Source organism: Mytilus californianus, unplaced genomic scaffold (assembly GCF_021869535.1).
Source record: "Mytilus californianus isolate M0D057914Y unplaced genomic scaffold, xbMytCali1.0.p SCAF_9, whole genome shotgun sequence".
In the NCBI taxonomy this organism is placed as follows: Eukaryota; Metazoa; Mollusca; class Bivalvia; order Mytilida; family Mytilidae; genus Mytilus; species Mytilus californianus.
Genome location: NW_026262745.1, coordinates 82,211,727 through 82,227,246, shown reverse-complemented (window position 1 = coordinate 82,227,246; position 15,520 = coordinate 82,211,727). Strand labels below are relative to the sequence as shown.

General features: G+C 34.0%; 1 protein-coding gene across 2 annotated transcripts in view; it reads left to right on the top strand.

Moving 5' to 3' along the window:
• LOC127716469 (sterol regulatory element-binding protein 1-like) overlaps positions 1-11,054 on the top strand; it is a 55,495-nt gene extending 44,441 nt beyond the window's left edge. Inside the window, exons 12-15 of one of the 2 annotated variants that reach the window (XM_052222690.1) lie at positions 5,274-5,447; positions 6,165-6,267; positions 7,604-7,696; positions 10,542-11,054. In XM_052222690.1, coding sequence (XP_052078650.1) covers positions 5,274-5,447; positions 6,165-6,267; positions 7,604-7,696; positions 10,542-10,765 — 594 coding nt within the window. In that variant the 3' untranslated portion in view covers positions 10,766-11,054. The remainder of the gene's footprint in view (positions 1-5,273; positions 5,448-6,164; positions 6,268-7,603; positions 7,697-10,541) is intronic. The other variant, XM_052222691.1, reaches the window with a different exon arrangement.
• Positions 11,055-15,520: the final 4,466 nt, after the last annotated feature.

The window sequence follows — 15,520 nt, the reverse complement described above, 5'->3', positions numbered from 1 at the left end:
CTTTGTTTTCTTTATACGTATGATAATATTTTTAAGTGAAGTAAGAATACTTGCTTTATAACAAAAAAGTCAAAACTTTATATTTCCAATAATGATTTAATAAGATTAAATAAACATGATAAATAAATACATATGATTTAACACTAACATTTAAAATTTCGGTTTTGTCCTCACTGCAGCTGTCCTTGGCCGGTGACGTTGACCAGGCTTCTTGGCGAGACGTTTAACTTTTGGTATTGCAAAACCATTTGCTGCTCTTAACATATTGTCACTAAACTTTTTGTCACTGGCAAGCTTTCGGTAAAGCACTTCTTTTTCAATTTGGGTAAGACTGTGCCATTTGGAATGTTGTATTCTGTGTTTTTTGAAATTTCCGAAAAGTTAATAATTGCCGTTTCCAACTATACTGCGTCTTACATCTGTGTGATGAAGTTGTATCACATTGTATATTTTGTCTAAAAGTTCTGGTAATTGATGTGGTTTCCAGTTCAGTGCTACCTTAAACCGGTGGTTCATGGACTCACAGTTATTGTTTGTCCAGAGTCGTTAGAGTCATATTTGCGATAGGGTTGATTAAAATAATTGAACAAGCGGTTTTTAAGTCTTATCTCATAATAATTGGCAAAACACGGAAAGCTGTTACAAAGTTCATTGGACTTGGTGTCGAAATCTATGGTGTCATCAGCTGTTGCTATGCCATTGTCGTTAAAAATGTCGGACATAATCTGTGATCTTTGATTAGATGTTAGAGGCAGCTTGTTTTTTATGTAATCTGTCACATTGTCTTTTATGTGCTTTGTGCAGAGTAATCTGTCCGGCTTTGAAAAAACGCTGTCTAATGCAACTGTATAACCACCTATATCGTTGCTACCAAGTTTGACGTCGAAACATTGCACCTCCGTTAGTATCCGAGCTTTGAAGTGTGAAAAGAAAGTGTGGTAAGTCTCCATGGAACCGTCCCAATGGAAAAACACTGGCCCAATGAATATTGGATGGTCACGGGTTGACTTCGAAATAACCTTTTTGTTATTATAAACAAAGTTTGTCACAAAAACTGACGAAAGGGAACGTTATGGCAGTAATTCTAAAGATAGGATGGGGTTGAATTTTTTCAATTCGTTTTTCAGAAATTTCAATATACACTTTGTTTTATCAAATTTTATTCTGCACAAAAACAAAGTATTTACCGAAATTTTCTTACTTGACGAATCTTAAATTGCTATGACGAAAGGGAACGGTATAGCAGTAATTCTAAAGATAGGAAATGGGGTTGAATTTTTTCAATCTGTTTTTCAGAAATTTCAATATATACTTTGTTTTATCAAATTTTATTCTGCACAAAAACAAAGTATTTACCGAAATTTTCTTACTTGACGAATCTTAATCAGAACAAAAATGTATACTCAGCTCAGTGAAAAATTGTCTGTAGAGCTGTCATTTGGTTATTTGTGTCGTTAGGTTGCTTGTTACTGACATATAATACATCTTCTCAATTTATTTATTTGTATTTTATTAGCCTGATTAATGGATAATCAAAATTTGAAATAAAAAATGGATATTGAAATGAAATTAATTATTTTAACAAATAGTTTCTGAAATTTACTTTCTGCTATGTATGTGTTAACTAAATTCACACATAAATGGTTAATATATATAATTGACAAAATCATATATCATTTCGAAAATTTTAACATTCGCAATATCAAAATTTAGACTTTTCAAATAATTGAAAAGAAACACTTGCAATAGCAAGTAGATATTTTGCATATTAACTATTCAAATAATTATACGAAAAGAAATAAATACCGTATAAAGAATCATCTACGCTAAGTAGCTTGTTAATTAGATTCATCATATATTGAGATGATTGATAAAAAAAAGAAGGAGTTCAGTTTCCTTAAAGCAATGCTTATGAAAATAAAATATTTAATTTAAAATTTATAAATTGCTTTCATATTAAACATAATTTTAAACAAACTTGAAAAAAGTATACCTGTTGAAGTCTAGATAGACTTGACACGTAGTTGTATTGAGAGTGATTCATGTTGAATTTGTATAGCTTTGAATGTTTCAGTGAAGAACTCTCTTATTTATATTATTTTATTTCTGATAAGATTTTGAGTAAAATGGTTTATATTTCTCATTTTTTTTAACTTCAATAGACGACGTCTTTGATCGCCGCTTGTAAGATCTATATTTAGAAAACTTGTATATTTTGCATATGTCTGAAGTCTTTTTTGTGTGTTTTTTTTTAATAAATTAATACATATAATTGTTTTTTCAACAATGTTATTGTTTTTAAAGACGGTCTTTGAACACTGATAATTAACTGTAAGAATATATAACGCTTTGTTCATCCCAAGCGCAATCAAGTACTCGTTATACATAACTTATTAATTGTGTGAAATTGAAATCTTTACAAACAGTGTTAGCTTAATTTTTTCTCTCCGGTTTAATGTCCAGTCTTTTTTATATGTCCATGTTTTCTCAATACTTTTCAATATATAATTATAGGTGTACTAACATCTTATCGAAAATGGCCGTACTCTTATACATATCCGTACCGGTTACGGAACACGGTTTCGTAAATCTTCAACTTTATACCGATTTAACTCACGTATTTTAATAAAAAACAATATTTTTTTTCGTGAGAAATGCCTTTCCCCCATTTAATAAACAATTTCAGGTCCTTTGTGCACTTATCATACTCCTTTGTGGTCCTTTGTGCTCCTTTGTGCACAAAGGAGGTCCTTTGCGGTGTTTTTAGAGACCGGGTCAGTAGTGAATTTCATAGTCAAAACTACGTTTTTGATTGCCAAACTGACAAAAATCAATAAATAAAAAGTTTTTGTTGAAAATAAATGACTACAATACTGTCTTTGTGTTTTATTTGTTCTTTGGTAAACATTTTCTGCAAATTCGTGTTGAAATTCTACTGTTTCCGGTTTGTGTATTGATTTTCATGGTCACATGGTTTTCCTATAAACCCAAAAGAAGAGCCAAGAACCTAAAATGAAAAGGAGATAACAATGTACCAAATATGTGAAAGGATGTTTTCAGCGGAGTTATTGTGTCATTATTGTGATATCATGATATCATGATATCAATTCAATGCTTATAAATCATATAATAATCAAAAAATAATTTTAAGATTCATTCCCAAAATCAAAATATTATTCATTAAAGTGTCTCAGGTAAACAAAAATTACAAAATTGATTGACAAGCCAATATAATCCATTGATAACCCCAATAAAGAGACAAAGAGTTGTATTTACTAAAGGTGTGAAAACTTATCAGTGATAGGTAAACAGATGACACTAATGAGTTGGAGTTAGTTATTTTAATATATTGATTAGCTTCACTTAATTTTTTTAATCCTTTAATCATCACAATATAATAAGAATTATGAAGTGTACATGCTCATTTAACACCGAGTTATGTATGCTGTGAAAAATATTTTCATCAAGTGTTGATTGACTTTAAATTTTTCAGGTTCATATTGGTTTATATTCGCTTTTCTCAAACAATAGGTTGTTAGTCATACCCTACAAAATCATTGATGCATTACGTAAACAACACATGGCTAATCAAACATTTGAACAGTGAACAAAACAAGAGAAATGAATACATCTTTATTATTAACAGCAATATAAATTATCATGATGAGCATCAACTAAATTCAAACCAAACAAACATTAATGCAGAAATGAATATTATTCCTGGATTTGCATTGGTTTTACCAGCGTTCAGTTACTGTCAGCTGAAAAAAAAAAAGCCCAAATTTTGTCTGACTTATACGAGGGTCAAGATTAAATCCTTAGAATTTGGAGCTGAAAAGGGCACCCGACTTATAGTAGGATCGACTATAAGGCGAGTTTCTACAGTATATTTACAAACGGGGGCATCTGTGTCCCACGTACACATTCTTTTATTGTTAATTCTTTTTTGGTGAAATATCCTCCCCCTAATCCATATAAATTCTGATTTACCATGATAAGACCTTTTAAGCACACCATATAAGCCTTAGGTAAACTATATTAGGTTTTGTGACGAAAAAGTTTAGTATGGTACTTGAACCAAAGTGTGTATCCGTGTGTTTGTGCTGTGTTGTTGGGTGTATAAGTTTCAGGTCGTGCCTTTCACTCGTACACAGATGACAAATGCCAAGTATACTCTTTAACAGGGTTACCCTTGAAATCTACTGGTAGCGTGATTAAGGGAATCCTGGTCACATAAATAAATAAATGGATCCTGGTGCAGTCTGAACGAAGTCTTGTAAGTGAACATAAACACAAAGTCGAATAAAAGTTCAATACTGTATTATCAAAATCACATTATACAAGTATAACAAAATGTACATCTAACTTCAGGCTCAACAATACGGCTCTCCTCTCTACTAAATAAACGCAACTGTCCTCTCCTCACTATAAATTCTCTCTCCTCCTTTCTCTCACGCTCTTTCTCTCTTTTATATCTCTCCTACAAGCCCGGATACAAATATAGACTACTAGGGCAACCGGGCTCCGTGTATTCCGTGCTCCGGTAATCCGGGTGCTCCGGTTATCCTGGCTCCTAGTGTTCCGTGCTCCTTGCATAAATTTACTAGGGCACCATATGCAAATCATTAGGGCTCACTAGTCAAACAAAGAAATCTAAATATAACTCCTAATTAATATAATCTCTGATGATCTCTAACTGTATTAAATGGCTATGTGTGAAAATACAGATGTATGTAAACCTGATACAATCAGATAACACGCTTGACCTAACATATAAAAATGTTACAGTTTATAGATTGATTGCAACATCTAACTTTTACCCTATTTTCATTGTTTATTGGTTAACGTAAAGTTTTGGTGATTAGGAAAAAATTAACAAAACAAAAAAAAAATAAAAGAATGACTTTCTCTGTAAAAATCAGTTTTTAAAAGATTTTAGAGTCTTATTACAGTAGGTCAAAACATATAATTGCATTGCATAAGATTGGTGAAATTTTATATCTGGTCTCATAATTTTCGTTTAATGATTAAGAATTAAGGGGCTTGGCTTCATCATCTGGTGCAAGTCCTAGGTTTAGCCTGGCCAGAAAATTTGTCAAACTGACCAGGTGAGCCTTTAGTTTAAAAAGGACCCTGCTATATGTAAAGTTTAATTGTTAAGAGAAAGATCATGACATTTTACCCACTGAAATCTTGTATACCCTTAATGAAATTGATCATGAAGTGAACTTAAATTTAACTGAAATAATCAAATGTTTTGCATTTTTTTCCAGTTAATTCAGTTATTGATATGTGATTGGTTATTGACCTCAAGAACAGACATATGGGAGAAAAATAAATCATCTGATGAAACATACACTTGTTCTCAAACAGAACTGATAGCGTTCCAGCAAGATCTAGCCAGCTTAAGGAGAGTAGCCCAAGATAATAGACCAATTTTATCAAAGGTAAGATTCATACATATTGCTGTTATTTTCAGGCTATAAGTCGATGGTTAAGATCGGCAAAACAGACTATTTATTGATCTAAAGACTGTCATACAATTGTTCAGACAAATTGAAATGATGCATCTTGTATAATGGCAAAAAGGCATGAAATAGAGGAAGCCTGGGGTATACATTATTGAAACAGCAATCAGACGTCACAAAAAATACCTCATGAGGTTAATACACGTTTATTAACTGTAATCAAGTGTCTGTACAAAATGAGCACTATTTGAAATAATAGCCCAAAGCAGTTTCGACATATTTTCTTGATACCAGCATGTAAGTTGCATTGATTACCCTTTTTATGCCCCCGCCATAGTGGTGGGGGCATTAAGTTTTACCCTTGTCCGTCTGTATGTATGTACGTCCGTCCGTACGTCCCAAAATTGGTTTCCGTTCTCTAACTTGAGTTTGCCTCAACCAAATGTTATGAGACTTATACACAATGCTTATTACCACAAAACACAGATCAAGTTAGAATTTTGGTGGCGTCACTTTAACCGTTCTAGAGTTATGCCCCTTTATAAATGGAAAAATTGCAAAATTTTTAGTTTCCGTTCTGTAACTTAAGTTTGCCTCAACCAAATGTTATGAAACTTATACACAATGCTAATTACCACAAAACACAGATCAAGTTTGAATTTTGATGGCGTTCTAGAGTTATGCCATTTTTTTCAGATATTTTTACATGAAGCCACAGGAAGAATGATGGCAGGTGCCAGTCCAGGTAGAACACAACAGCTGTTGGACAGAAGTCTTAGAAGACGACATAAAACGGGAGGTAGGTCAAATTTTATGTTGACTACTATTTTCATTTTGCTTGTGTTGTTTTCAACATGTTCTTTGAAACCACAAAGCAAATTTGTACCAAACTTATAAAACACATATGGATAGTCTTTATAGGAGTTCCTCATTGCAGTCCCAGTGAAACATCATCTGATAGTAAGTCATGTCCTGTATAAGAAATGAAGGTACTGAGGATTTCCTCTTCGTTACACGATTTTACTAACGCTGATCTCTTCTGATTAGAATTGTCAGGTCACTTCCAAGTGTTTCCTTATTTCCTGGTTCAAACCACTATTGCATATGCTCAATTAAAATGTAATCACCACATGTAAACAAAATAATTTCCCTGTTTTTACGAGGGGGGCTAATCCTGGAGAAAAAGACTTAAAGCTGACAATATCCTGGTGCAAAACTAAAAGAAATCCTAAAGTTGGAAGGCCTATAAAGATAACAGGGTATCTAAAAAATTCAGAGCTGTTTTATACTTGTACAGATTGTATATATTTTATACAGAATTTGTTGAAAAATATACACATTATGGTTAGCAGGCGAAAATCTATGGTTAACTGCCTATTTGAAAAAAGCTTTGTTTGTTCAAAAATCTCTCTAAAATTAAGTTGATCAGGGTAGAAGGATGCTTGTATTTTTGAAATCATCACTACTTTAAGCATTTTACTGACTAGGGGTTAAGATCTGGTGAAAGGAATGTTTTCAGACGAAGCAGACATTTTTGATTTTGACCATTGAAATGAATTTGAAGCTTTGAATTTTTGGTGGAAGAAGACTTTCAAGTCTTCTCTATGGTCAAGTCTAAACATAGAACATTTCCAGGATGTTTTTTGTGATTCTGACTTATTTTAACACTTCTTATGTGTTCTAGAATCATTAACAAGCATTTTCAACTTCTTCTTGGTAATGGAAAACGGAATGTTCTATGAAAATATTGCAAAACGATCACACACGATTTGAAACTACCAGGTTTCATAAGACGATTTCAACCAGTTACAAAAGGTTTTTTTCCTGAATTCTCATGGGAAAAAGGGGGTTGCGGACTTTACTTTTACACTTTCTAGTACAGAGCATATGCATTTTATATATAGAAGCAGATTTCAGGTATAGAACCACTAATTCAGGCCTGGTCGGAAAGAACATACAAGAAAGTAGTACATATTTTAAACAAAATAGTTCCTACGCATAGCTGTATCTTTGTCAATAGGTGGAATATTTGGGTAGTTTTGGTTTCAAATGAAAGCTTGGGGACTTGGGATCACTGTAGAACCCTTGTTGAAAGTTTCTTTTGAATGATAAAGAAGTATATACAATTTTAATAGGAGGGCACATTTGCCCTGTTGTTCAGATCAGAAGTACCTGTTTTTGTACTATCAAACTTCCGGGAACCAGTATGCTCTATTATGCAATTAAAGGTATGTTGAATTTTTCATTGTTTTGACATGAAATAACTGCTACTTTATTTGAACTTAAGACAAAGTAGCCATTAATGCTTGAAATTGCAGAATTTAACATAGAAAGCAATGGGCTATGAATTAGTGGTTTTATACCTATTCATCAGTCCTAGGGAAGCAGTAATTCCCTTTAAGAATTAAGAGTCTAGGCTAAGTCCCTGAAATAAATCCCCTCTTAAGATAATCAGTTTCAGTGTCTGTCTTTATGTGTCTCAATACAGTATGACCTGGGACATACTCAGTCCAGATCCTTAGACATGCAAATGGAAATTACTGACATAGGTTGTTACAATGTCAGTCCAATTGTCTGACACAGGAAAGGATTTTTTTTATTATGCCCCCGCCGTAGCGCAGGGGGCATTAAGTTTAACCCTTGTCCGTCTGTACGTACGTACGTCCCAAAATTGGTTTCCGTTCTCTAACTAAAGTTTGCCTCAACCAAATGTTATGAAACTTATACACAATGCTTATTACCACAAAACACAGATCAAGTTTAAATTTTGGTGGCGTCACTTTTACCGTTCTAGAGTTATGCCCCTTTACAAATGGAAAATTGCTGAATTTATCGTTTCCGTTCTCTAACTTTAGTTTGCCTCAACCAAATGTTATGAAACTTATACACAATGCTTATTACCACAAAACACGGATCAAGGTAGAATTTTGGTGGCGTCACTTTTACCGTTCTAGAGTTATGCCCCTTTACAAATGGAAAATTGCTGAATTTATCGTTTCCGTTCTCTAACTTTAGTTTGCCTCAACCAAATGTTATGAAACTAATACACAATGCTAATTACCACAAAACACGGATCAAGTTAGAATTTTGGTGGCGTCACTATTACTGTTCTAGAGTTATGCCCCTTTACAAATGGAAAATTGCTGAATTTATCGTTTCTGTTCTCTTAGTTTGGTTTGCCTCAACCAAATGCTATGAAACTTATACACAATGCTTATTACCACAAAACACAGATGAAGTTTAAATTTTGGTGGCGTCACTTTTACCGTTCTAGAGTTATGCCCCTTTACAAATGGAAAAATTGCTGAATTTTTTCGTTTCCGTTCTCTAACTTTAGTTTGACCAAATGTTATGAAACTTATACACAATGCTTATTACCACAAAACACAGATAAAGTTCGAATTTTGGTGGCGTCACTTTAACCATTCTAGAGTTATGCCCCTTTAGAAATGGAAAAATTGCAAAACTTTTATTTTCTAATAAATATCAAGTTATTTTTAAATTGGAGTCATCTTCCTTTGTCCATGATTATAGTTGAATCAACTACAATCAATGCTTTATACAATGCAATGTTTAATTTTGACTTCCTTTGATAAAACACAGATCAAGTTGAATTTGGGTATTTTCACTTTAATCATTATTGAGTTGTGCCCCTTTATAAATTGAAAGATTGCAAAATTTTTATTTTCCAATATTTAACTTAAGTTTACCCCAACCAAACATTATGAAACCTATACACAATATTCATTACCACAAAACTAAGATCAAGTACAATTTTTTTGTTTCCGTTTTCTAACTTTAGTTTGCCTCAACCAAATGTTATGAAACTTATACACAATGCTTATTACTACATAATACAGATTATGTACGAAATTTGGTGGCAACACTTTTACCATTCTTGAGTTATATCCCTTTATAAACATAAAAATTGCTGAATTTTTCATTTCCGTTCTCTAACTTTAGTTTGTCTCAACCAAATGTTGTAAAACTTATACACAACTGTTCTAGAGTTATGCGTGTTTACAAATAGAAAAATTGCTACTTAAGTAAGCCTCAACCAAATGTCATGAGACTTGCACACAATGCTTATTACCACAAAACTCAGATCAAGTTCAAATTTGGGTAGCGTCACTTTTACCGTTCTTCAGTTATGTCCCTTTATAACTATATGATATGCAAGCGGGGGCATCATCTGTGTCCACATGTGGACATTATCCACATTTATTTAATAAAATTATTACAGGTTCCTGACATGGGACAACCAAATACAGAAAATGACTGGGTTTAAAATGTTAAGTGCTCAAAACCCAACCCCTGACCATGGACAATTATTTAACAGCATAACATAAGTACAAACATAAAAAATCAGTTAATGAAGGATTTTGAACTGCTTTCAAATATGATAACAACTATAACAGTTCATGATTGATTGTTGGGTTAGTGTTGCTCAATTTAAGTTTCCAAAGAGACAAGTGTTTATAGCTGCCATGCCTGCCAACTTTCAGACTATACATTGGATATCTTGAGCACTTTTCAAAATATTTTTGTAATGAAACAAAAACCAAGTACAAATGTAAAGTTCTGTGAACAACTATACCAATTCATGATTGATTGAAAGATGTTGGTGTTGAACTCCAATTTCAGTACACTTTACTAAATCATGGTGGCCAGTTTTTATTAACAAAGGAAGCCGGAATACCTAAAGTGAATAACCACTTTCGACAGAAAAAATTTCAACTGAATCCTAATCAATTCCTGGTATATTTGCTTCCCTCAAGTTGAACATGCTGGGATGCAATGTATGGAATTTAAAAATTTAATTTGAATCAACAATATTAGGAGATTTTTATGTTTAGTTTAATCTGTTTTGGTGTAGACATTAGTAAAGTATATTATTTTTTTAAGAAAAAATATGCCGAAAGCAACAATGATACATAACAAGCAGGGTTGGTGTGGTCTGTTTTCATTGTAATTCAAGTTATCCTTTCATGTATTTTTCCACCTCAGAGCTATGAGCTCTTTGATTTATATTGAGAATAAAAGTAATTGAATTTTGTTTTATCTTCTGTACAGAATCCAGTGATACAGATAGTGATCTTCCTGACAGAGAACAAGCTAAAGCTTTAATGATGGCTGGTTGTCATCTGCCAGATACAGGAGATAGGGTGACACTTATTAGTGAAGCTAGCAAGATATATGAGGCCATGGGTGACAAAAAATCAGTACAAAGTTGTCGTAAAATGTTGATGCAGTGTGAAGATCAACAGATCTCCAACAGTGTTCCTATTCAATGCTGAATGTAATTCATGAACTCTTTGGGGACTCATCAAAATTCATTCTGTACATATTGACATTTATTTATTTTTTATGGCAACTTATACTGTAAGGAGATATTGTAAAACTATCAGATTGCATGCAGTTTAAAAATAATGCCAAAATATTTCTCAAAATGGTGGAAATGTACCATTTAAAATGGAAATTGTAAGGAGTTAATTGTTATGTATGATAGATAAAATCATTGTCATCTTCATTGAAATGTACTTTGTGATAAGTGTTTTTGATACATATTAAAACAATTTTCTCCAGTTTTGATTGTCATTTTATTTGGCTTTCAAGATGGACATTTTCATCAAAATGATTATTAAGGTAGAAAGATTGTTTATTGCAGTCATACAGTTTTAAACACACCAAACAGATATCTTCAATGAACGATGATAGACCCTGGATACACCATTTGTTAATTTCTGAATTGCCCAGAGTCAAAATCATTAAAAGAATTAAACAGATTACAAAAATAGTGAATTAACACAAAATTCCAATGATACCTCTGGGTATAGAAATTTGTCTTGTTTTCTCTTGAGTGCTGCTACTCCCTCACTAGGGGTGTTTGATTAGATTTGCAAGATGTATAAATACACAGCTATATTCAGTCAAATGGGGACATTAAATGTAATGCCTTGTGTAGAGAAAGTTCCATGTACTCTTTTACTTTTAATTACTCTTTTTAGAAATATTCAAGTACTCTCTGTAGCAAGGTCAAATTTCTGCCTCTAACCTAATTTCCCAGTAGACCCGAATCTCCTACCTATAAGATTTATTGAAAAAATTATAAGCAGACATTTATCGCTTCGTCTATCCTTCTGGTACAAATGGTTTCAGGATGATAACTTGAGTTTCCTTTTATTAATTGGAACAAGCCTAATGATTTGGGGGTATATATGTCCAAGTTGAAAATTGGTTACTAGAATAACTTGTTTTTTTCTTTTTATGCCCCCGCCGTAGTTTTACCCTTGTCCATCTGTACGTCCATTCGTACGTCCCAAAATTTCGTGGTTTCCGTTCACTAACTTTACTTTGCCTCAACCAAATGTTATGAAACTTATACACAATGCTTATTACCACAAAACACAGATCAAGTTTGAATTTTGGTGGTGTCACTTTTACCTTTCTAGAGTTGGGCACCTTTACAAATGGAAAAATTGCTGAATTTTGTTTCCGTTCTCTAACTTAAGTTTGCCTCAACCAAATGTTATGAAACTTATACACAATGCTTATTACCACAATACACAGATCAAGTTTGAATTTTGGTGGCGTCACTTTTACTGTTCTATAGTTATTCCCCTTTACAAATGGGAAAACTGCTGAAATATTCGTTTCTGTTCTCCAACTTTAGTTTGCCTCAACCAAATGTTATGAAACTTATACACAATGCTAATTACCACAAAACACAGATCAAATTCGAATTTTGGTGGTGTCACTTTTACCGTTCTAGAGTTATGCCCCTTTACAACTGGAAAAATTGCTGAATTTTTCGTTTCTGTTCTCTTAAGTTTGCCTTAACTAAATGTTATGAAACTTATAAACAATGCTTATTACCACAAAACTCAGATCAAGTACAAATTATGGTAGCATCACTTTTACAGTTCTTGAGTTGTGTCCCTTTAGAACGTTATATGCAAGCGGGGGCATCATCTGTGTCCCATGGACACATTCCCCATTTATTTTGTTTTAAAATACAAATCATTAGTATTGAAGATATAGGGAGGGGGAAGAACCCTTTCAATTTTTAGGTCAACGGTCAAGGTCATGGCTGCCAAAATAGTCTGAATTATTATAGAAATGTATGGAGCTATTGGCATTATTTGGTTATTACTCATGATCAGAAACATTTATTTGATTATTGTAAAACTTGCACTTATACAATCACATTTACTCTGCTGGACCTAGTATGAAATTCTTTAAAAATCTTTGTTTATAGATGAAATCCCTTTAATTTTATGTTTTCAAGTCTGTATGTGGGATTTAAAGTTTTGGATTAAAATGCTTTACTATGTTCTTGTGATCACTTAGTAATCTTGTTCATTATGCTGTGTACACAAAGAGTATAGTTACTTCAGATTAACTTTACAAGGCTATGTGTTACTTCAGATTAACTTTACAAGGTTGTGTGTTACTTCAGACTATACAAGGTTATGTGTTACTTCAGATTAACTATGCAAGGCTATGTGTTACTTCAGATTAACTATACAAAGCTATGTGTTACTTCTGACTATACAAGGATATGTGTTACTTCAGATTAACTATACATGGCTATGTGTTACTTCAGATTAACTATACAAGGCTATGTGTTACTTCAGATTATCTCTATACCAATGTCATTTGGTTTGTTGAGAAATAAAGATATATTATAACTGAACTAGTATACATATTTGTTTAGGGGCCAGCTGAAGGACGCCTCCGAGTGCGGGAGTTTCTCGCTGCATTGAAGACCCATTGTTGCCTTCGGCTGTTGTCTGCTCTATGGTCGGGTTGTTGTCTCTTTGACACATTCCCCATTTCCATTCTCAATTTTATATAGATTAACTATACAAGGCTATGTGTTACTTCAGATTAACTATACAAGGCTATGTTTTCCTAAAAAGAAGTTCAGTCAATATGTATATCAAAACCATTTGATAACAAGAAATGATTGTAACAGGATGCTTTTACGAAGTCTCCCAAACGAAGCTCCCATAATTCGTAATTCCCAGGGTCGCCTGACATTGGGCAAAGTCCAATGAAAATTGGTTTGGTCCAGTAAAGTTATATGCATTAGTGATGCCTGAGGACTAACCCTGTATATCATTCAAATCATCTTGGCATGACAAACCAGATAATATATATGGTTTAGGGGTGGGGATCTCGACCATTTACAAGATACTAGAACATTAGGGGTGGGGGGAACCCCTGGGGACTGACCCTATACGTCATTCAAATGTTTGAGACATGACGAACAGGAATATATATGGTTTAGGGGTGGGGATCTCAACCATTTACAAGATATTAGAACATTGGGGGTGGGGGGAACCCCTGGGGACTGACCGTATACGTCATTCAAATGTTCGAGACATGACCAACAGGAATATATGTGGTTTAGGGGTGGGGATCTTGACCACTTACAAGATATTAGAACTTTCTTAAATGGCATGGGGTGGGGGTGGCCCCTGGGGACTAACCCTGTATTTCATTTGATTTGCTTTATCGTGACAAACCAGAATATATATGGTTTCGGGGTGGGGATCTCGACCATTTACAAGATATTAGAACTTTCTCAAATGGCAGGGGGTGGGGGTGACCCCTGGGGACTAACCCTGTATATCATTCAAACCATCTTCGCATGACAAACCAGAATATATATGGTTTAGGGGTGGGGATCTTGACCACTTACAAGATATTAGAACTTTCTTAAATGGCAGGGGGTGGGGGTGACCCCTGGGGACTAACCCTGTATTTCATTTGATTTGCTTTATCATGACAAACCAGAAATATATATGGTTAAGGGGTGGGGATCTCGACCATTTACAAGATATTAGAACTTTCTCAAATGAAAGGGGGTCGGGATTACCCCTGGGGACTAACCCTGTATATCATTCAAACCATATTAGCATGACAAACCAGAATATATATGGTTTAGGGGTGGGGATCTTGACCACTTACAAGATATTAGAACTTTCTTAAATGGCATGGGGTGGGGGTGGCCCCTGGGGACTAACCCTGTATTTCATTTGATTTGCTTTATCGTGACAAACCAGAATATATATGGTTTAGGGGTGGGGATCTCGACCATTTACAAGATATTAGAACTTTCTCAAATGGCAGGGGGTAGGGATGACCCCTGGGGACTAACCCTGTATATCATTCAAACCATCTTAGCATGACAAACCAGAATATATATGGTTTAGGGGTGGGGATCTTGACCACTTACAAGGTATTAGAACTTTCTTAAATGGCAGGGGGTGGGGGTGACCCCTGGGGACTTACCCTGTATTTCATTTGATTTGCTTTATCATGACAAACCAGAATATATATGGTTTAGGGATGGGGACCTCGACCATTTACAAGATATTAGAACTTTCTCAAATGGCAGGGGGTAGGGATGACCCCTGGGGACTAACCCTGTATATCATTCAAACCATCTTAGCATGACAAACCAGAATATATATGGTTTAGGGGTGGGGATCTTGACCACTTACAAGATATTAGAACTTTCTTAAATGGCAGGGGGTGGGGGTGACCCCTATGGACTAACCCTGTATTTCATTTAATGGGCTTTATCATTTAGAACATTTTCAATTAAAAAGATTGTGTCTATCACAAACGGTTTTCAATTTATAATCATTTGAAAATTAAAAAAAATAAAATCCCATAGGGTTCTATAGTAAAACCCTCTTTTCTTTTTGCCCCTCAAAGTACCCCTTTATAAACCCCATTGCACAAACAAAACCCTGATTGCACCACTAGACATGTTAGTCTAACATATTATGAAACCCTAAGTTAATCTGACAAGCGGTTTTGGAGAACGGGTGCGGACAAGTTCAAATTTAAAAGCGGCGGAAGAAGAAGAAGAATAATAATAATAATAAGAACTGAGCAAAAACAATAAGTCTTCCCAAAAATATTTGGTGAAGAATAGTAATATAGTTTTTATACGCCCGTCAATTTTTGACGGGACGTATTATGGTATACAAATGTCCGGTGTCCGTCTGTCTGTCCGGCGTAAACATGTCGCACCG